The sequence below is a fragment of the Plectropomus leopardus genome, chromosome 20 (assembly GCF_026936395.1).
Source record: "Plectropomus leopardus strain MGB_pleo_1.0 chromosome 20, ASM2693639v1, whole genome shotgun sequence".
NCBI classification, from domain to species: Eukaryota; Metazoa; Chordata; class Actinopteri; order Perciformes; family Serranidae; genus Plectropomus; species Plectropomus leopardus.
This window is the reverse complement of record NC_142195.1, coordinates 26,540,033-26,563,166: the sequence shown is the minus strand read 5'-3', so window position 1 is coordinate 26,563,166 and position 23,134 is coordinate 26,540,033. Positions and strand designations below refer to the sequence as shown.

The 23,134-nt window shown below is 35.5% G+C and overlaps 1 protein-coding gene across 1 annotated transcript in view; it reads left to right on the top strand.

Annotated features, from left to right (window-relative positions):
• atp8b1 (ATPase phospholipid transporting 8B1) overlaps positions 1–23,134 on the top strand; it is a 36,059-nt gene that overhangs the window by 5,435 nt on the left and 7,490 nt on the right. The window contains exons 2-21 of the mRNA XM_088071525.1: positions 6,307–6,488; positions 7,293–7,390; positions 10,371–10,484; positions 10,579–10,677; positions 11,541–11,602; positions 11,684–11,756; positions 12,909–12,979; positions 13,634–13,716; positions 14,720–14,878; positions 15,062–15,150; positions 15,864–16,054; positions 16,186–16,270; positions 17,902–18,025; positions 19,577–19,620; positions 19,779–19,935; positions 20,094–20,282; positions 21,135–21,247; positions 21,422–21,586; positions 21,890–22,001; positions 22,667–22,742. Of these exons, the coding sequence (XP_087927651.1) occupies positions 6,326–6,488; positions 7,293–7,390; positions 10,371–10,484; positions 10,579–10,677; positions 11,541–11,602; positions 11,684–11,756; positions 12,909–12,979; positions 13,634–13,716; positions 14,720–14,878; positions 15,062–15,150; positions 15,864–16,054; positions 16,186–16,270; positions 17,902–18,025; positions 19,577–19,620; positions 19,779–19,935; positions 20,094–20,282; positions 21,135–21,247; positions 21,422–21,586; positions 21,890–22,001; positions 22,667–22,742 (2,267 nt within the window). The 5' untranslated portion in view covers positions 6,307–6,325. The remainder of the gene's footprint in view (positions 1–6,306; positions 6,489–7,292; positions 7,391–10,370; positions 10,485–10,578; positions 10,678–11,540; positions 11,603–11,683; positions 11,757–12,908; positions 12,980–13,633; positions 13,717–14,719; positions 14,879–15,061; positions 15,151–15,863; positions 16,055–16,185; positions 16,271–17,901; positions 18,026–19,576; positions 19,621–19,778; positions 19,936–20,093; positions 20,283–21,134; positions 21,248–21,421; positions 21,587–21,889; positions 22,002–22,666; positions 22,743–23,134) is intronic.

Here is a 23,134-nt window from a genome sequence, read left to right as displayed (position 1 = left end):
AGTTGTACTATAATAATAATAATAATAATAATAATAATAATAATAATAATAATAATAATAATAATAACAATTTATTGATGATAATAATGATATAATAATATATTTTTAATAAGAATTCTCATTAGAATTTTTATTTGTACAGCATCTATCATAAGTGCTTTACATGCAAATAAAATTAAAATTAATTTATTTAAAGTAAAAATCGATCTAATCTATCTAGTATATAATATACTTAGATATTTAAAAAGCTTATAGGCAATATATGTGTATTTTCTTTACAGAGCGTTAGAGCTGGATCATGAACAGGGAAACGTAAATCCACACTGTATTTTTATTGTTTTGGTCAAAAGCAAAGAAACAGAGTCTCTCCTCACGTTTAGCGTTTTTTTTTGGGGAAGCCTCCTCCTCCTCCTCCTCCTCCTCCTCCTCAGCTCGGGGGTTTGAACCTCCTCCCTCCTCTCAGGTTTCTGTGTCGTCTCTCAGGTATGCTCTCCTCTGACCCACTGCGTGACTCCCTCCCCCTCCTCCCAGCGCCTCTTTGTTGTTGTCATAGCGACACCCTGGCACAAATCCAAGACACCAAAACCTGTTTTCTGAGACGGGAGATCCTCGCAGCCGCTGAGCCTCCAGTCGTTTGTTGTTGTTGTTGTTGTTGTTGTTTGCGGTGTGCAGAGCAGTGATGAATTTGTCTTTTTTAATGAGGCTCTTTTTCAGACTCGGTAGAAAGATCTCTGCTGCAAAACCACCGGAGACATCTTAACTTTTCTAAACATCTTTAACAGTTTATCTCCTAAATTTCTTCAACTTTGTTTACTCCAGCTTGTTATTTTCTGCTCTTTCTTGTTTAAAGTTTGTTTATAGAAATGGGCCCTCAATGTCCCTAAAAAGTTTAAAATAAAGGTAAGTGATAGTGGATTTTTTTAGGTTAATATAAATAAAATAAGTAGGATAGTTTGGAACAGGAAAAAGTTGTTGGCATCGCCCAATATCTGAGGCAGATAAGAGTAGTTTGTAAAATTTATTATTTGCGCTGATTATTCAGCCAAATAGGTAAATCGGTCGACCTCTAGTTGAAAGTAAAAGCTGCGTACATAAAAACTCCAGATGTGTAAGAAACGCCCAATCGACAACCCTAATATTCTGCATTTTGGGTTTATTTTAGCTGAATTTAGCAACTATGGCACCATGTTTTGTTCCCAACTTTACCAGCTAGTGTTTCATCCCTTTGAAATCTGAGCAAATTGACTTGATTTTCTTCAGAAACATGGAAAGAAGGTAATGAGCAACAAAAGAAATGAGGGAAAAAAAAGAAAAAATGTCCAAGAAAATTCCTGAAAATTAGTGCTTAAAATAAGTCCTGAAAATAAGTGTTCTAATAATTCTAATAATAAGAATTTTAAATATGTAATTATGATAATTTTAATATGTTTTTTCCTTTGCTTGTGTTCTTTTTTCCCTGAGACATTTTTCCCTATTTTTTTTGAAAAATGAAACTACTTATTTCTTGCAATTTTTTGGAACATTTCTTACATAGTTGCTCATTGTCTTTCCCCCATGTTTTTGGTTTAAATGTGTGTTAAAAGTTCTGAAGGCAACATAAGAAAAGTGACGTTGCTCCATGTTTCAAAGGGTTAAAGTATTTCGGCTGGTGACTCGGAATACTGTCGAATTAGTACTTTTACTGTTACAAGTTTAAGTCCTGAACTGAAATTTTACTTAAGTAAAAGCAAGTAAGTATATTCAGGAAAAAAATGCTTAAGTGTTAAAAATAAAAATACCAAATGCAAAGAATCTTAAAATAAAATAAAGTAAAAAATATAATAATAATAATAATAATAATAATAATAATAATAATAAATAAACACCCCCAAAAACTTCAAATTGCAAAAGAATAAAAAACCAGAAAGAAAAAACATAAAAGAAAATGGGGAAAATTATTTTAAAAAATAATTATAATTATTAAAGAATAAATAAATAAAAAACAACCCACAAACTAAACTTTTAAAATAAAAATAAAAGCACCCAAAAAAAAATGGAATATTTAAAACCAAAGAAAAAAGACATACATGTTTATCAAAAATAATAAATTTCTGTCAATTAGCTGGTTGATTAATCAACTGATCTTTGCAGCTGTACTTGTATGCTGTTAATTTAATTTATCGCATTATACTTTATAAAGTCTTAAGTTTTTAATGCAAAAATCCTCATTTGTAAAGTAACTAAAGGGATTTTAATAGATGTAGTAAAGTAAAAAGTGCAATATTTCCCTCTTAAATGTAGTGGAATATAAGAATAAAGTGACATGAAGAGAAACAAGTAAAGAATTTGTACTTTATGTAGTACTTTGGATACAACATTTATTATACACCCAGCACCTTCAATAAATCGTGCATTGAGGCATGTCTCTAAGCCAGGTTAAACAGACAGGTTTGTTTTTTGTTTCACAATCAAGGAAACCTTTTTTTTAACCCTGTGAACACCTCCAGCGACGACGTGTCTCTGAAACAGACGAAAGCAGGCGTGACGCTGGGCTTTAGTTTGTGTACTCCTTTGGTGTGGCACGCTGTTTGACTGGATGTTGAGGACAAAACGCACGTCTATCTTTAGGTGAGGACCTCGGATGTCCTTTGGTTCAGTTTGACACAAACTGCAGAAGACTTGTTGCAGTCTGGGCGTGCTTTTTGTTGAATTGTTTAAAGGAGATTTTGCTCTGTAAACACACATTTATTCGGTCTTGACTGCTGTCAGCTGGAAGAAAAACTAAAAAGTGAAGTATTTAGTACTTTTCTGAAGTACGTGCTCTGAGTTGAGCTGCCAGGGTTCCCTCTTCTCATTCTTTCCCTCCTCTCGTCGTCTTTGTTTTCCTCCCCCGCCTCACTCACGTTTCGTGTACGGACTTGTGTGACCAGCCGGAGCTCATTCGCTCAAACTGTTCAGTTTTGATGATCAGTTACAGGAAGCTGCAGCTCTGCTGGTTTCACTAAATTTGCTTTTAATTTGAGCTTTTGGAAACTCTGACATCGAGCTGGATAATTAATTACTATGCAGTATTGTTTTATCGTGATACAGGGTATATATCTCTATTTTGAAATCTCTAAACTGAAACAATAAAGTTAAATAAAGCGCCGTTATTATAAAGTCAAAGTACTGCTGCAATAAAGGTTATTGAAGTACTGTCATAGTTACAGTTAATAGAGTACTGATACAAGTTAAATGAGGTCCTGTTTTCTAAAGTTAAATAAAATACTGTTATAATAAAGTTTTAATAAGTACTGAAAACTTTTAAAGACCGCTGTTGTCAAAAAGTTAAACTAAAGTACTGTTGTAATTAAGTTAATGGACTGTAATGTTAAATAAAATACTGTTGCAATGTACTATTACAATATGGTATTACTGTTATAATAAAGTTAAATTACTGGTATTATAAAGTTGAATTACTTTCAAAATTAAAGAGTTTCAAGAATACTGTTACTATATGGTTAAATTACTGTTAAAATACAGTCAAAAAGTACTGTTATACAGTTAAAGTATTGTTGCAGTACAATAAAATTAAACAACTGGTATGATAAAGTTGAATTACTTAAAAATACAATTAAAGTACTGTTACAATAAAGTAAAATAAAGAACTGTCATAATAAAGCTAAAATACTGTTAAAATTAAAGTACTGTTATAATAAAGAAAAACATAGTACTGTTATAATAAAGTTAAATAAAATTACACAAAATAGTATATATTTTTACGACCTGCACACCGTGCACCAGCAATAAACTATTTTTTTAAAATAAAATAAAATACCAACCAAGAAAAGCTCTTCAGTGATAAAACCGAAAATGAACAGATTGAAAAATATAAACAACCATTTTCTTCTGTCCAACTCTTCCATTTCACAAATTTGCGTCCTGAGTTGTCCTCGTCTGACCCCGCGGAGCCGTTTTTAGGTGCATTTGTTCTTGGAAACCGGATTAATGAACCTTATCAGCTGTTCTAATGGACTCCTTCACGCCATTAAACATTCAGCTGATGGGAAGTGCCAAACCGAAGCCGGCACCTGCTCACGTGGAGCTGTTCGTGGATGTTTTAGGATTCGCCAACGACATAGTGGATCTGTCTGCCAGGAACTCATTCTGCGCTCTGACTGTCAATTTTTTCTGCAAGACAGACAGTGATGTCTGAATATGTTCAGACGAAGGGCAAAATGTTTATGTGACTCCACGTCAACAGATAATTTATGAAGCTGCATAATTAATAAGTCATACTTAATTTTGTACTCAAAAACTGAAAGTTAATTCTGCTTTTATCAAACTGTGAAACACAAAGAATTTTCTCGAATTTCTTCCAATAATTAATTAAACAAACTAATTCCTCTTTTGTATCACACCATTAGTTCCTGCTGAAGGTGCAAATCTTTAAAAACAACAAATATATTGTTTCATTTGTAAGAAAGGCTCAATAATTTGCTAAAACTGCCAGACACTTAAGTTCAAATAAGGAAACGTTGCTTTTGTTTGGGACTATTTTCAACTGCGGATTAATATACATTTTGGTACTATAGCACAGTGGCGCAGTGGTGGGTCATGGTCCAGAAACTGGCTGTTTTTTTATTATTATTATTATTATTGTTGTTGTTGTTATTATTGTTTTTGTTTTTGTTGTTGTTATTTTTTATATGGCTGTTTTATTTATTTAAATTCAAATATTTTCCAGGGAAAATGCGTCCCACATCATGTGTTCAAGAAGCGTTTGAAATTTGAAAATCCAGTGATAATTTCTGTGTTAAAAGTCTCTGGTTGTGATAAAAGGTGTCATTTATTTTCATTTTATATTTTGTCATTTTTCTCCTTTTTTTCTTTCCCTCTCTTTTTTTACTTAAAAAACTTTTAAATTAAATATATTATATATATTATAATATATTAAAAAGTTATTAATAAAAAAAAATCATTTAAAAAACATTTTTAGAAATGTGCAACATCAAAAGTCCCGGTTTATGTGGGAAAAGCCGTATGGATTTAACGTGAGGTCTCCTGCTCACGCTGACACGTCTGCCGTCATGTTACTGATAAAAACGGTCAATCAGCTGAACGTTAGCGAGTCCTGAGCAGAAGGTGACGATGGACGAGAAGGTGTGTTCACATTCCTCAGAGCTGCAGATGTGTATGCATATTTATTATGACACTTTAACAAACAAACACACACACACACACACACACACACACACACACACACACACACACACACACACACACACACACACACACCATAGGATCAATAGGAGGTTTGGCAGAAACCTGCCTCTCAGAAACGCCGGTAAACCTGAACTGCAGCTCTTTATTTCCTGCATGTTCACTGATGTCTGTACACAATAGATCAAAGTTGATGTTCTTGTTACAAAAGCTTCCTCTTATTTTTGTTGGCTGTGAACCAATTTAACCCTTTGAAACCTGAAAAAATGAGCTTGATGTCTTCCAGAGACATTAGGAAAAAGGCAATAAGCAACGCAAGAAATTACACCAAAAAATTGCAAAATGAGACTAAAATGAGACTAAAAGCAAAAAAAGAAAATTATATGAAAAATTGCTAAAAAAAAATTAAATAATGTTTATAATAAATACAATATTTTGGACATTTTTCCCTAGCTTCTTTAAAAATAATTTTCCAAATCTACTGATTTCTTGCAAACTGTGGGACAGTTTTAAATGATGCATTATTTAACAGTACAGAAAGTAGATACAGTAAATCCATTTCTGCGTTCTGTTTCTGCTTTTTTTTTTGAGGATGCATTTTGATTCACAAAGTCACAAATGTCGGAGAATGTATTTTGTATTTTTAGCCGTCAGCTGACTGTCGGGGCGTTCCTTTTCTTCCTCCTTTTGAGTTTTTCATCAACCTGTCTCCATTTTTCAATCTATGAAACTTTATCAAAAAGTTTTTCTAAATCCTTTCTAAATTTCTGTGAAATTGCACCCAATAACGATATCACTACGCAGAGAGAGGCGGGCATTGTCTCGTGGATGAGAGACCATGAAAACGAGAAACGCCACGAGACGTCAATATTAATAGCGTCCTCCTCGGCTCAGCTGCAACATTAGCGAGCTCAGCGGTGCTGGCAGGAGATGCACGCTTCCTTCTGCACAGTGATACGTTTTGTGGGTGTAGTTTGGTAGAAAGAAAATAGTTCCTACATGAAACAGCTCACAGCAAGGCCTGTGGATTATCTCGAGTGACCGGGTCATGATTTCTTGTCTTGAGACTTGTTATGTGTATGTATCAAAAAATCGAAATTATTCCATATTGCGTTTATCTTTCAGAGACGCCTGAGCTGCAAAGATGAGTCGGCGGCGTGTAGACTCCAATGGCTCCCTGGGGCCTGACGATGAGGTCATGCCGTACAGCGACGATGAGACGGACGACGAATTGGACGCAAGCTCTGAGGGGGAACCAGAAGAGCCGCCAGGAGCCCCGCAACCCCCGGTGGACGCCAGACCGAGCGGTGAGTCACTCAAAACACATTAATGACTTTGTTTTCATTCATTTTGAATTATTTTTATCTCTTTTTCAAATTTCATTTTCAAACAATAGTATTTATTCTGTAGTTCCTTACATGTACGTTAACCCCTTGAAATGGGGAAAATTTTCTTTCAAAAAAACATGAAGAAGGAAACAAGCAACTTAAGAAGAAGTGACCCAGAATTTAGCAAGAAATTAGTAAAAGGAGGCGGTAAATTTCCTGAAAATTACCCCCAAAACAAACAAAGATGGACAGTAAAAACAAAGTAAAGGAAATTACCTGGAAAAAAAATACAAAAAAGATTATGATAATTCTTTAAAAATAATGTAAAATATAATATATACATATACATAATATAAATAAAAACATTATTTAAACATAGTTTTCCAGAAAATTTCCCATAGCTTTTTAAAAATAATTTAATTAAATAACTAATTTTTGGGAAATTTGCAGAATATTTCTTGCCTTTTTTTCCCATGCTTTTGAAATTATCTGGGGGAAAATGTGCTAAAAAGTTATAATAATTCTTTAAAAATAATGTTAAATATATAATTGATCATTTAAACCCAGGTCTCAAAAACAATTCCCATAACTATTTAAATATAATTATTATAATTATTATTTTAAATGTATTTTTTCGGTTTGCCTTTTTTCCCATGTTTTTGAAAAAAAAAAAATTAAACAAATGAACGTACAGACGTTTAAAAACTTGTGGCATCTGAAAGCAGCACAAAAAAAGAGTCGTGAAGAAAACAATTTTTAATAACGTTTTCTCTTTTTTTTCAGAGATGCCGTGGAAGGTGAAAGCCAACGACCGACCGTATCACCAGCTGCCAGAGTTTCAGAAAAAAGTCTTCCTGTGCATCAAGAAGAGCAGATACTCTGTAAGTTCAGCTGTTTACATGCAGCTTTCTTCTTTTTGTCTGGAGGCGTCTTTATTTTCGCTCCCTGCCGCTCACGGTAGAAACTAATCCTGAGGATATTGTTGAGCAGAGAAAGAGCAGAGCTTTTTTTTTTTTTTTTTTTAAATTAGCCATTTAACATACTGACCAGTTTTTTTAATCCTCTGAAAGTTATTCAATTTTTGTCCTTTAACCCTTTGAGTCTGTAGAAAATTGGTCTGATTTCTCTCAGAAACATGTGAAGAAGGCTGAAGAAATTACCCCAAAATGATCAAGGAATTAGAGAAAAAGTTAATAATAATAATAATTACCTCTAGAGGGACATATGCAGACATAATAAACAAACAGGACCAGTGAGGTTTGGGTGTTTGGGTGTTTAACATGCTCTGGAAGATCCGGAGCTCAAAACTCATATCAACACCTAAACACAAATCTTTAACTCCAATATGAAGGTGATGTAAAGATTGGAGACATGCAAAACGACAAACAGGCAGCAAAACAGATAAAAAAAATAAATAAATCAATTAGTCTGTTTTCTTACCAGGATAATATAACACATTATTCTCACTTTTTCAGCTTGTTAATATATCTTCTTTGAGTGCATGACACGGAAAATAAACTAAGTCTCTACAGAATGATTGTTTTTCTTTGATGGCAAAGTAAATATAAACCACCAAAAGCGATGTTGATTATGCACCGATCAGCCAAACCATTAAAACCAGTGATTACATCTTGTTGCAAAGCAAAGTGCTGCTGCACCACACGCACAAACACAGATACCGATGGCAGCCAGTGTGCCATGCCGCACCTCAAAAACTGTTCAGAAATGGCCCGAGGAACACCGACTGAGCGGACGACGCCGTGAGCTCTTCGTCATCGTGTTCCAGAGCAGTTTTTTGCAGCGTCATCGTCCTGCTGGATGGCGAAATATTGATTGTCGTGAACCAGTTAGTTTTTTTCTTAATTTGAGGTGAAATGAAGCAGCAGGTTACATTTTTCCACCAAAACTTTCTCCTTGTCTTTGAATTTGTAGCAGTGTGTTGTGATTTGCACTCATGAAGCCATTTTTCCGTCTTTATTTCAATGTTCAGTTCACTCTTGCATTTTGCTGTGATGTACAAAGTAAAGGAGGCATCAGATTCTTATTTATTAAGGAACTGAAATCACCTGAACTTAAAGTAAAATGCCAATAATGAAGCCTGTTGTGTGGATTTGATATTTTTTCTCGTCTCTGCTTCCTCTGGATGTAACCTCTCTGTTTCTGCTGAGTCATGTCAGACTCCATCAGGGCGCCCTGAGCTGCTGAAAGGTCATGTTTGAAGTTTATCAAGAGCTATTTGCTTTGCAGATGCTTTTTCGTTGTTTGTTTTTCGATGATGATGTAGATTAATGAAAGCATGTGAATAACTGACAACTGGGCGTTGGTCTAAAAACCTTTTCATACCTAAAATAGATCATTGCTTTTCTATGGCTCAGCTCTTTTGTTGAGTTGGTCACCCTAACACATGGAAAAAATTATAATTTGATATACTTTTCCTGTAATTTAAAACTTCAGCTGGTTAAATGCTGAGACTCTGTGCTGGGACGTTGTTTTTTTAGCAGCTGGTGAACAGTGTTACTGTGTCTTTGTGTCTTTGTGGACGCAGAAACCTGATCGTCAACCTGAGCCGATCTCAATGACAGACACATTAGATGCGGCGAGACTCAGTCGGCCTGAAGCCAGAACAAGTTTCTGACAACTTCAACAGTAACCTGCTGCATATTTAGGGTCCTAAATTTAACAGGAAGCTGCTGGAGAGATTGCAAAAACTGATGAATGTTTTTGTTTGTCCTGCAGCTGATTCGAGGATATAACTGGTCAGAGTTTAGATGGTTATCTGTAACGATAAGCAGCTTCGTCTCATTACCGACGTCCCCACAAACTGGGCCACCGCCTGCACAGTCAACCAGGACACTGGCGGCTAATTTGGGAACCACTTACTCTCATTAGTCCTTGTTGACGAGGACGTTTTTCAGTAAAGAGAGCCTGCTCTGGGGATGCTTTTCTTGCAGTATTATAGGCTCCTTAGTCCAATTAAAGGAAATTTGAGCTCTGCAGCATCCCGTTGACACTGACTTGAGTTTGAAAGCATGGTGGCAAAAAAAAAAATCATGCAATTAATGCATTAGTTTCACTCTAATGGTGTGTTAATACTACCTTAAAAAATATAAGTATGAATTTTAAATGTGCATAGTTTTTGATACAAGCGTCACCTTTTTTTAATGAATTCGTGTGCAAATGTCCTGGAACCGACAGCCAAATCCTAGGAAATTAATTTACAGCAAATTTAAAAATCTTAATATAATTTATTATTTCTCCTCAGACATTACTCGCCCGTTAACAAGCTGCACAATTGAGCGTTAACCGGATCAAAACAGGCCACAGGATTGAACAGTTCACCCATTTATGCATATTTAGCCATCTGAAAGTAGTATATATTTCATGCATGACATTATCTACAGCTCCATAATATCAATTTTATTGATAATCAGCATAATCACTTTTTTCACCTCTTACAGATTAGGGTTTACTGATGACAGTTCACTTGTTTTCCATTTAAAAAAATAATTTCAAACTGGTTTTTTTTGTACATTAGTAAAAAAATCTTTTTATTTTTCAACATTTTTTATATAGTTTCTGTTATGGGGACATGTGTATTAATGTTCCTGTTTTAAATTATAATTTACATCTCAGTTTTTAAACAATATTTATATTTTTTGTATATTATATTGTATTTGAGTACATTTTGTTTGTGTGTGATTTTGTGCTAAAAAAACCATGAAAAATGATATTTTTCTGTATTCTTAAACTTTAAATGACCCGCAGTATAACAGGAGGGTTAAAATGTATATTTTATGCAGTTTAACAGCTCGGGACAAAACACTGACTTTGCGCTCATTATTTTGTGTTTCCTCTCTGCAGGGAAACGCCATCAAGACGTACAAATACAACGTCCTCACCTTCATCCCTCTGAATCTGTACGAGCAGTTCAAGAGAGTCGCCAACCTCTATTTCCTGGCTCTGCTCATCTTACAGGTACATCAATAAAAAAGATTAACCCTTTTTCTTCTGATTGACAGTGTTACAACAAACAAGCGTTTACAAGCGAACTCTGTTGTTTGTTTGTTAGATTATTCCCGACATTTCCACTCTGCCGTGGTACACCACGCTGATTCCCCTGGTCGTCGTGTTGGGAATCACCGCCATCAAAGACCTGGTGGACGATCTGGTGAGACGACCCCTTTTTTCTGCTAAATTCACCTCAGGGTTTTTGTGCTGTTAGCAGGCAGGGCAGCTTTATTTGTTTAGCACATTTTGTACAACATGGCTATTCAACGTGCTTTACAGGGCAATAGAAAATAAAAACATAATTAAAGATACAAATTTACAATAAAAGATAAGGAGATAAGATATACAAGGTAAAATCAAGAGGCAATTCAAAGTGCTTTACAGAGCAATAAAAAATAATACATTAAAATAAATAAATAGAATATTTACTAAAAAATGTAGAATCAGTCTAATATAAAATAATATTATATAGAATAAACATAATATAATGTAATATATTTTATATATTATATGAAATAATATAAAATAATTGATATATATAAAATAATATAATATAACAATGTAAAACATAGTAAAGATTTACAATAAAAGTAAAGAGGTAAGATATAAAAAGTGGAATTTATTTTTAAAAAGGTAAAATTAATTAAAAGATTTCTTTGCACCTTTCAACCACTAAGTGGAGCTTGAATTTGGATTTTTGTTAATTTTTAAAAAAAACTGGTTCAAGCTCAGGCTTTAGCTACCTGCATTTATTCATCAAACATTGATAAAAAAAATTACCAATAACTTGAATTACATTTCATTTTATACAAGACGGTTTTTATTTTTTTTTAAACAAATGCAGATGTTTAAGAGATTTTTCTTTCTTATTAATGGTTGATGTAGATAAAATATATTTAAAAAAAAACCTTTCAAGCAGAGATTCATAAATTGACTGACTTGTCATTTGTTTATATATTAAGTTCTATATTTTATGGTTTATGGTTTCCCCTGACGTCTCTTTTAATTTTTTTTTGCCTCCAGGCGCGGCACAGGATGGACAAAGAGATCAACAACAGGAAGTGTGAGGTCCTGCTGGACGGCAGGTCAGAACAAAGTTAATTTTCTATCATTTTGATTTATAAAACGAGTTGAAACCGTCTTTAAAACCATTTTCTGTTTCTTAGGTTTCAAGAGTCAAAGTGGAGGAATATCCAGGTCGGAGATGTGGTTCGTATGAAGAAGAACGACTTTATTCCGGTAAGATGATTCAGCCTGCTGCATCATTTTTGGTGGCTGACTGAAGCACAGATCATCGTGCACGTGTGTCCTCCCGCCGTTTCAAACCAACCCAAGAGACGCCCTGAAAAAGTCCCCAAAACATCCAATAAATACAATGACAACTTTTATAAATTCTCATAATTTTATTTCCAGTTTTCTTAATCTCAGTTATTATCTGAACATTTTTGGGTAAAAATTGAGCGGTTTTTACATCACCTGGTTACACGTTACAGCGCCGGACACCCATCTGTCACTCATTCAGTTTGCATCCCACGGCGTCACGTAAATTCACAAAAAAATTAAGAAAAAACACAGAACTGATGAGCCAAATTCTGGAGACAATCACCAGAGACCAGAGACCGCTGCTCCTTTAAGTAGCAGCAGTCAGTGTTTAAAGAGAAGGGGTTTCTGGGAAATTGAGTTTCGGGGGATCGTTGACGGCTTTACCGGCAGGTTAACTGTGAGCTCGTGTTGTTGCTGTTTTAAAGTCTTCATCTCGTCGTTCCTTCACTCCCAAACTAACCAAACTACAAAACCACACTTTAAATAACACAAATCGCTTTAGAAACTACAAAAAAGTGGACGCAGTGCAGCAAATTAATTGTTCACTGTTTTACACAGGAAGACTGAGGCTGCTTTAAAAATAATTCGCTGATTTAAACGTTGACACACGTTCGGGAGGTTTTTATCCATAAAGGTCGTTTCCTCTCTAAAACAAGTGTGTTCGGTGATTTAAACCACTAAAAACACTTAATAATGCACTTTCACGTCACAAACAGTGTAACTCTGCTGCTGTTGTGATTCTTTATAACAGTTGCTAATGCGAAAATGCGACTGTATCTGTAGCCAGAGTTTGATTTGTCCACTCTGGGCTACTGTAGAAACGTTGTTTTGATACAAACAGCTCAATCTAAGGAAACAAAAACACATCGATTCTCATTTCCAGATGATTATACACTAAAGAAAACATACTTATTATAATATATTCCATTTCTGCCAATATATTCCCTAAATCCCACACACTGGACCTTTAAAGCAGGGGGGAAATACACCAGATGTGGTCAGATTTTAATGCTAAATTTCTAATTGTACTTGTTAAATTCATGTGGTTATATTTTTTATTCTCCTCAGGCTGACATCCTGCTGTTATCCAGCTCCAACCCAAACAGCCTGTGCTATGTAGAGACAGCTGAGCTCGACGGGTAAGACTCCTTCAACTTATCATAATTCACTGTAATGCACACGATGTATATATATATATATATATATATATATATCGTGTGCATTACAGTGAATTGAGCAACTGGCGGAGCGGCGTTCTTTGCTCCAATAAGATTTTGTTTGAGTTGTCTCAAGAGTTCAGTCAACAAATTACTCGACGGTAAGAGGAGAGTAAATGTGTTAAGAGCTGAAAAAAAGCCAGAGAACCTCAGCCAGGCTCGGCCACGTGACGAGTGTGACCGTACACTCTGTGATTTACGGGAGAAACGCCCTCAAATCAAACAGACCCCTGCGCAGGAGTCTCCGATGGAAATATTTTACACGAAACAGCAACTGAACTGAAATAGACATCAGTATCTGCTTTCTTTGTGTTTTTTAGAGCTTTTTGGCAGGACATTTGCATCAGAGAGCGAATTATGAATTAAATTATTGTTGTAAATAACATTATTAATCCATACTGACTTTAACAACATGTAGATAATTTTATTTTTTTTAAAAATCCATCTTAATTCAAATTTTATTCATTTTAATTCGACTTTGATTCTGCATTCATCTGAGCTTTTTCAGCCCTTTGCATATTTATTTATTTATTTATTTTTAAATTTAATTGATTAATTTTTCATTCTCCGCTGCAGAGAGACCAACCTGAAGTTTAAGATGGGACTCAGAGTGACGGATGAGAGGCTGCAGGAGGAGCGTCAGCTGGCTGAGTTTAACGGTAAACGTGGTTCACAAATACAAGCCATGTTTATTTGCATGAATTTAAATCACTTGACCTCACTCAAGTGTTCACTTTATCACTCATTTTAAGATATAAAATATAAATTATAAAATACAAATAATTGTAAAATATGATTTTTTTTAAATTATAGATTTGTGGTGCACTGAGAGGAATAATAATTGTAACACAAATAGAAGAACTTCTTTAATCTTTTACATCCACATCACCACGAAAAATGAATAATGGCATTTTGGATAAATGTCAATAATGATAAGCGTGTTTGCATTATGCAATGTGTATTTTATTTTATGGTATATCGGTGTGTTTATAACATTTTTGATATTTCTGTGTTAATTTTCCCCTTTAAATTAATTTCCAGACTGTCTTTTTTAAAAAAAAAGATATATATATATATATATATATATATATTCAACTTTTTAAATATAAAAATGCAGTTTTAGGTATTTTTTATAGGCAGTAGTTTATTTGTGCTGCTCAGAGATGAACATTTCTGATTTAATTTGTTTTAACCCTTTAACATCTGAATCGTATCAGTTAGCGTCCAGATGCCTCTCACACGTATTTTAACCTTGCACAAACTGCAAAAAAATTAGTAAAAGGTGACAAAGGGTGATGATAAGATATTATCAAAAAAACGGGGTGAAAATGGGAAAAGGGAAAAAAATTACAATTCTTAGAATTAGATGTTTAAAGTCATGTCACACAAAAAAAAGATTTAGCATTTTCATGACTAATTTGAAATATATATATATATATATATATATATATATATATATATATTTTATTTTCAGGTAATTTTCTCATAACTTTTTAATGATTTTTTTGTTTTTTTATGGGGGGGGGGTTCTTGTTAAGTTGCTTGTTGCTATCATCTGTTTTTTTTTTAAATTTTTTTTTTTTAAAAAGACAATTTGCTCAAGCATCAGAGGTTTAAAATTTTGACCGATGCCGTCTTTGTGTCCTTTAATCTCTTTTGAAGCTCTGATCGAGTGCGAGGAGCCGAACAACCGCCTGGATAAGTTTGTGGGGACGATGCTGTGGCAGAGGGAGCTTTACCCTCTGGACCTCGATAACATGCTGCTGCGAGGCTGCAAGATCAGAAACACCGAGGTGTGTCACGGCCTCGTCATCTTCGCAGGTAGATAAACGACGTCTTCTTTGTTCCTTGCTGAGAAAATGGAAATAATTGTCAGCACTATTCAACTTGAATTTCTCGTCACCAAATACAATTTGACCGTGATTTTAAATAGTTTAGGATATTATCGATAACCGATAACTAATAATGACTGATAGCAATGGCGATTTTGATTTGTCGTCATAGGAGCCGACACCAAAATCATGAGGAACGGCGGCAAGACGAGATTCAAGAGGACCAAAATTGACGAGCTGATGAACTACATGGTTTACACAGTAAGTCTGAGAAACATAAAACTCCTCACCATTTTCTATAATTTATTTAAAAATTCATCTTCTCATCATTTAGATGTATATGCTACTGTACGGTGTATTTTTTATTTACAGTGATGTTTACAGTGACCTAAAAAATTTGGCTTGATTTCTTAAAAACAACAAAAACATGAAAAGAAGGCAATGATCAAGATATAACCCAAAAATAGCAAGAAAATAATTAAAAGTTAAAAGAAAATTACCTGAAATTAAAAAAAAAGACGAGAAGTAAAAGAACAAAAACTGGAAATCAAAATAAAAGTAAAAATAAAAATGATTTTTTTTAAACATAAAATTATAAATATATATTTCTTGATATTTTCCCCCTTTTTTGTAGATTGTTACTCTGTCTCCTTTTTAAGATAATTTTTAGGTAATTTTTTTAGTCACCTTTATCCAAGTTTTTTGCAGTTTGCAGGACATTTCATGCCAAGTTGCTGATTGCCTTATTTTCCCCGTGATTTTAAAAGGAATAAAACCAATTTGCCCAAATTTTCGGAGGTTTTAAATTCTTGTGAAAGGTGTCTGAACACAGCACTAGAAAATTGATGTCAATCCAGGTTTCAAAGGGTTAATGAGACCCCCAGTTTCTTCCATTTAAAAAAAAAAAAAAAGAATAATAATTGGCACCTTTTTTGTAGTCTCGTAGTGTCTCAATGTGTTTCTGTTCCCTGTAGATCTTCGTGCTCCTGATCCTGGTGTCGGCGGGTCTGGCCATCGGTCACACCTTCTGGTACGAGGAGATCGGCTCTCAGGCCTGGTATCTGTACGACGGCAAAAACCAGGGCGCCTCCTACAGAGGCTTCCTCAGCTTCTGGGGATACATCATCGTCCTCAACACCATGGTGCCCATTTCTCTATACGTCAGGTAAGTAAAACATATATTAGTCATATTTGAGTCTTGGAGTAATTCCATTTTTCAAATGTATTTTTTGCTGCTTTGAGCCGATATCTCACAAAATGATTGTTTCATCTCCTGTCTGTGCGCTTTTCTTTCAGTGTGGAGGTGATTCGTCTGGGCCAGAGTAAGTTCATTAACTGGGACCTGCAGATGTATTTCTCAGAGAAAGACACACCGGCAAAGGTACGTTACTCCTGCTTTGATAATTATTTTTATGCCTCTGTGCCGGCGATAGCCGAGGCTGGAGGTTTGATGTTTTTGGGATTGTCTGTCTGGCACATTCTTGTGAACATTACATGTCAAGAATGCCTCGAGGGAATTTCTTCAAATTTGACACAAACATCCACTTAAGCTCCCATCGGCATTGATGGGAATACAACATCCGGCTGAACACACTAATTTCAGCTCCTTAACCAGCGAGTTGCAAAAACACATCGACACTAATTACCATCCGTTGCCTCCCAAGCTGCACTGACATATACATATACATATACATATACATATACATGTAGGTTAGTCTGCATCAAGTTTGAAAGGGAGCCCTATTAAGTAAGAGAGATGGAAAGAAACCACTGAAAAATAATTAATAATATTTTTCCTGCTGCTGGTTACTTTTCACCCGTTCTCCGGCCTGTCTGTGACATCACACAGACACACCCACAAAACAACCCACACACACACACACACACACTCAAGCTGACAGAGAGTCAGACTCATGTAATGCAGCGGTGTGTTCACTGTCAGTGGGAATGCAGTCGATTGCCTGTATTTGTTTACATGTGTTTGAAAAACCAAGCTACGAGCTAATTTTGGGAAAGTGTTATTGGACTCAACAATGAGCTGATTAAAATATGGTCAAAGGTCACTGTGACCTCGTCTGTCTCATTCTCGTGAACGTGCTATCTCAAGAACGCCTTGAGGGAGTTACTTCAGATTTGGCACAAACGTTCACATGGACTCTACGATGAGCTGATTAGATTTTGGTGTTCAAAGGTCAAGGTCACTGTGACCTTGCATTTGTCTAATTTTTGTGAACGCAATATCTCAAGGACACTTTGAGAAAGCTTCCGCAGGTTTGGCACAAACGTCCACTTTTTCTAAATGTAACACAAATGATTGTTTTTATCATCAGTTTGGTTTCAGAGAGTTATTAAAGTATACAAAAGGGTGATTTTCCGCCATGATTGACAGCTGTGACAGCCAATCCGAGCGCTCCCATTCAATGCAGCTTTTCACGATTGGGGAGAGGTATTTTGGCAAGAACTCCCCCCACTACAGATATCGTTACTGTGCAGAGTCCGGCTCTTAATGGCATCACCCCGGCAAGATGGCAATACCCGTATCTCGGATATTTTAACCTCTCTTAAGCAGAGCATAGTTAAGTGAGGGTGCAGCATTCGTCCTATACACAGTCTATGGTCCAGAGAGGTTGCATTATTTTTTCCGGGAAAGAAAAAGAACTAACAAATGCCTATTTACAATGTTTCAGTGTGTAGACCTTTATCAACTTAAATACATTGTGCAAGGGCCAAATTTGAGTACACATTGAGTTTTTCTATTCAGCCCTTTATCAAATGAGCAAATATTAGGATTATGTAATGACATCTGACAGGCTGATAGTGTCTCCTGAAGCTGGTAAATGGACCGTGAGTTGAAATCAAAAATTATTTGATCAAACTACACTCGGCTTTGTTTCCTCCCTTTTTAACCAAACAGAGCTGAACTGCAGCAGCTCCAGTACAAGAAGGATTTGTACCAGCTGTGATGTTTTTGCCCGTGCATCATTTTTTAACTCAGTTGTCGCCCCTGTGCAGGCTCGAACCACCACCCTGAATGAGCAGCTCGGTCAGATCGAGTACATCTTCTCCGACAAGACGGGAACTCTCACACAGAACATCATGCAGTTCAAGAAGTGCACTATCGCTGGACGCAGCTACGGTACTGATCTGCCGTATTTCACCAAAACTGAAAAATAAATACTCTGCTATGACAGATTAACATTTCAGTGGTTTAACCCTTTGAAATCTGGAATAGCATCACTTTCCTTGTGTTGCTTTCAGATGCCGTTCACAAGTATTTAAACCCTTTTAATCCTGCAAAAACTCGTGCAATTTCTTTGGAAAAAATCTGAAAAAAGGCAACTTGGTAATAAATGTTTAACAAATAATTAGATTTAGATTTTTTTTTAAAGCTATGAGAAAATGCTTAGGGAAAACTATGTTTATAGTCACCGTAATTACATTTTTAAAATTATATTAGAAAATTATTCTAATTTATTAGCACTTTTCTTATGTCATTTCCATGTTTGTTTATTTTTTAAACTTTATTTTAATTTTTTTCAAATTTTATTTTGATTTAATTTGACTTTTTTTTTGCAAAATTTCAGATTATTTTCCTGCACTTTTAACTAATTTCTTGCTAATTATTTGTTCATTTCTTTTGTTTCACATGCCTTCATCCTTAAAAAAGTCTTAAAGGGCACTGAATTTCTCATCTAAAAATAAGGTCTTAATTGGCATTAAAATGTCTTAATTCTTAGTCTTAAAAATGTTTAGACATTGAAGGAGGGATTTTTATTTCTTTTTTTCCCTGACATTGCATTGAAAAAGATAACTGGATACATAAAAAAGTACAGAATGCCCCTTGCATTAACATTCCCAAAAATTCATGTTTTTAAGTTACAAATGATATTTAAAATTTAAAAAAAAAACAAACCCTAACCGTAAATAATTAATGTTCGTGCATGTTTTTTTTTTCCTTCAGTATTGGCTACTGTATAATATGTCATTAAAAAAGTCTAAAAAGGGCTTAAATCCAACTTGCCTTAAGCAGTAAACCTTCTTTTAAAAAGAAAAAAAACAATGCGTGGAAAAAATGGAAAGAAAGTCGGAAGACGTCGGTGTGAAGCTGCAGAGATAAAAGAAAGGAGAGAGCAACACCTGCTGCCCTTTATTGCAATTGCAACTGTTTAATTGATACCAAAAATGGCAACAGTGTACCTGAATATACAGAACCAGTTTTTGCAGGAACTAAAGGCTTTTTATTGTCTCTGCATGAACCTTTTGACAGCATTGTGTTATCAGGAAGATGAAAAATGAGCCTTTAATGGTCCCTGTGGGGAAACTTGGTCACTGCTGCAGGAAAAGTTGAATTTCGATAAGAACAGAGCAAACAAGACTGTTGAGTAACACCTACATCAGATACAGATTGGAAATGTGCAAATGACTTTGCTGTATTACTGTGTGGGTCAAAGTGCTTTACAAAGGAAAAAAACTGCAGAATCTAACAGGGCGATAATTGCAGTTGGTTCGGGCAGGTATGACAAAGCATGTAAGGCTATGTGTAAACCAACAGGAGACAACAAAAGAAAAAAAAACACCACCACCCGTCCATGCGTATGTGTTCTTTGTTTGTTTTAACACACGATGTGTGCCTTGTGTTTTTTATCTGCAGTTTTGTCATTTCAAGTGTTCGCTCTCCTCCCCACAGGTGAACCGACCACAGCTGAGGGAGTGGTGCTGGACCGAGGAAGGGTAAAATATGTGCACACTCAACAATTCAGAAAAATATGTATACGCACCAATGGCACATGGAGGATAATTGCACTTGAGAAATTGCATTGCCAGTTGGTGTGTGTGTGTTTGTGTGTGTGTGGTTTACTTTTAATCCGTTCTCATGTTTTGCTGTTTAGCCGGTGGACTGGAGCTGGAACCGGCAGGCTGACAAAAAGTTCCAGTTCATGGATCATTCCCTGGTGGCCTGCGTGCGATCCCAGAAAGATAAAGATGCTACAGATTTCTTCAAACTGCTCTCCCTCTGCCACACCGTCATGGTGGAGCACAAAGACGGTAATGCTCAAATCCTAATATGCAAACGCCACGGCTGCAGCGCCCGTCAGTCAACCCCAAAATAACCAAAGACAACTTGTCCTTTGAGTTGCATTAAGTAGTATTTTGATAATGTCACTGAAACATCTTTCGTTTTGGGGTTCTTGTCTTTTGCCCAGGTGAGCTGGTGTACCAGGCGGCGTCTCCGGATGAGGGCGCTCTTGTGACGGCCGCTAGGAACTTCGGCTACGTGTTTCTGTCTCGCACGCAGGACACCATCACCATCAATGAGATGGGGCAGGAAAAGACCTACGAGATGTTGGCGCTGCTCGACTTTAACTCCGACCGCAAACGCATGTCTATCATCTGTACGAGTGCACACACACACACACACACACACACACACACACACACACACACACACACACACACACACACTATTGCACATACAAATACACAAGTGAAAGTACTGTCATATGCTAAAAACCTGCTGAGGCGCTTGACTCCATGCTGTTTCTACAAAAAAGGGATCAGCTGCACAAAAGAGCCCAGGCTGCAAAATATTTTGCAAAAGCTGTTTATTAAAATATATTCAAAAAAATGAATTAAAAAAAACACAAGTTTTAGCTCAGATGAGTAACAGGTAAAAGTATTAATTAATTATTAATTTATCATGTTGGACTTTAACATATATATTTTTCATGGGAACTTTAAAGCATCGTAGCTTTTCACAGATTATATTTCGGTGATCATGTAGTTTACGATATTCACTTTGATCGACATACACACTTAATAACAGTGCTGCTGCCATGTTTGTAGTGTTTTGATAGCATCATATCCATGTTTCTGTGCCAAGATAAGATTTTTAAAGGTTTACTTTCAGTTTTATTTTATGAAACACTTTGTGTTACTGTTTTGCTTGTATGAAAAGTGCTATATACATAAAGTTTGATTTATTGACTGAATAATGACGATAATAATAGCAGGATCAAGAGTAAAAGATAAATTAAAAGCTAAAAGTAAAACACAAACTAAAAGACATCATCACATAAAAGCAATAATTCTGTGCGTCACAGAACTTTGTTTTGTCCAAAATATATTAAAAACACATCAGGGAGCTGCACTGTGTCTTCTTTGTCCACACAAACTGTCTTTTTTCTACTTTTTTGACTCAGTCCAACAGAGACCTGTTATGTTATATCATCTCTTCTGTCTTCCAGTGAGGTTTCCTGACGGGCGTATTCGTCTCTACTGTAAAGGAGCCGACACCGTCATCTACGAGCGACTTTCCCCGAACTCCAGACACAAAGAAACGACCCAGACTGCTCTGGATGTGAGTTTGCACACTTTTATCTTTATTTATAATGGTTTTATTTCCTGCCGCCTTCAGTCTGTCTTTGCACAGCAGACTTACAGTCTGTAAAATGACGTGCATGAATTATGACATATGCATGTGTGTAGCTTTTGTTTCTGTGAAAGGACTCACTGTCTGCGTTTTGTGCTGCAGATCTTTGCCAACGCGACCTTGCGGACGCTGTGTCTGTGTTACAAAGACATCAGCGTGGCAGAGTTCGAAGCCTGGTCCAGACAGCACAAAGAAGCCCAGGTGGCCACGGCGGACAGAGACGCTGCCCTCGACCGCGTGTACGAGCAGATCGAGTGCAACCTGATGGTGAGTGGAAAACACTTCAGCGTGACAAAAAAATCAAAGACGAACTTTTCATGATGAACAAAAGTTGAGGTTGAATTTACATTTTCTGATATTTTACAAACCAAACAACTAATAGATTAAATAAGAAAACTATTATTTGTTGCAGCCATCAGTAGCAGCTAAATAATCCAACTAAAAACTGTTTGAAGCTCTTAAACCTTTACTGGAAGTGTAGGCGTTTTTTTTTTTTAATAAAAATTAAAAAAATAAATAAAAATGTAAAACTACCTCAGTCATATCTGACCTGTTTATCTGTCTGTCCAGCTGATTGGAGCAACTGCCATCGAGGACAAACTGCAGGACGGAGTCCCAGAGACCATCGCCAAACTGGCCAAGGCCGACATCAAGATCTGGGTCCTGACCGGAGATAAGAAAGGTACCATCAGTCGTACTGTTAGTCAACTGTGTAATCATCATAAGTCAGTAAGAGCCAATGTCTCAATTAAAAAAACAATTGTTAAACTATTGAAATGTAAGCAGATTGGCATGATTTCGTTCAAAGACATGGGAAGAAGGAAATGAAAAACAGAAAACGGTCCAAAATTTAGCAAGGAAATAATTTAAAAAGTTACAAGAAAATTAAATTTAGCAATAAAAAAGTAAAAAAATAACATAACATCATTTTAAAGATACAAAAAAGTTCCCTAGCTAATTTTTCTTGGCAACTAATTTTTTTTGTTGCAATTTTCGGGCCTTTTATTGTCAAGTTGCTTATTGTCTTTTTTCACACGTTTTCAAAAGAAATCAAATGATTTTTTTCAGGTTTTTGAGTTTTAAATAATGTCAAAGGATGTTGATCCAGGTGTAAAAGGGTTTTTCCAATTTTCTTTTTAAAATAATACATAAAATTCGATTGGATTCAATAAAGTTGCTGTTAAATGATGGTACGAAAACTTGAACTCAGTTTCAAAGCTACTTCTTCCTTAATTGGTACGTAGAAAGTGAGCACTGGAAAAGTTACAGATTTAACATTTAATCAGCTGCTTTAGCAGCTAAAATTAAACTTTAAAAATTGAACTTCGTGTTTTATCTTTCTCCCAGAAACAGCAGAGAACATCGGATATTCCTGCTCGCTTTTGACCGACGACATGCAGATCCACTACGGAGAAGACGTCAAGTGAGTTGATCATAACGTCATAGTCTTAGTAATAAAGATTTAGGAAAATATCTCCACGCTCGAGTAATGTCATTTTGTAAAAACAATTTCTGGTGGTTCATTTCCAAATTTTTGGTTCATGTATGAAATAGGGTGATTTTTTTTTCTTTCTTTTTGGTGAGGATAAAAAAAAATTGGGGGTGAGGAAAAAAAATGGGGGAGGGTTATTGTTCATCTGTGAAATTTTTTTTTCCTTGGACAAGAAAAAAAAATGGGGATCAGAGAAAAAAAGCATTGTTTTGGGTGAGAAAAAAAAAGTTTTTGGCCAAGAAAAAAAAAAAATTGGGCAAGAAAAAAAGTATTATTTTTTGGGTGAGAAAAAAAGTTTTGTTGCGTGATGCGTATCATATTGT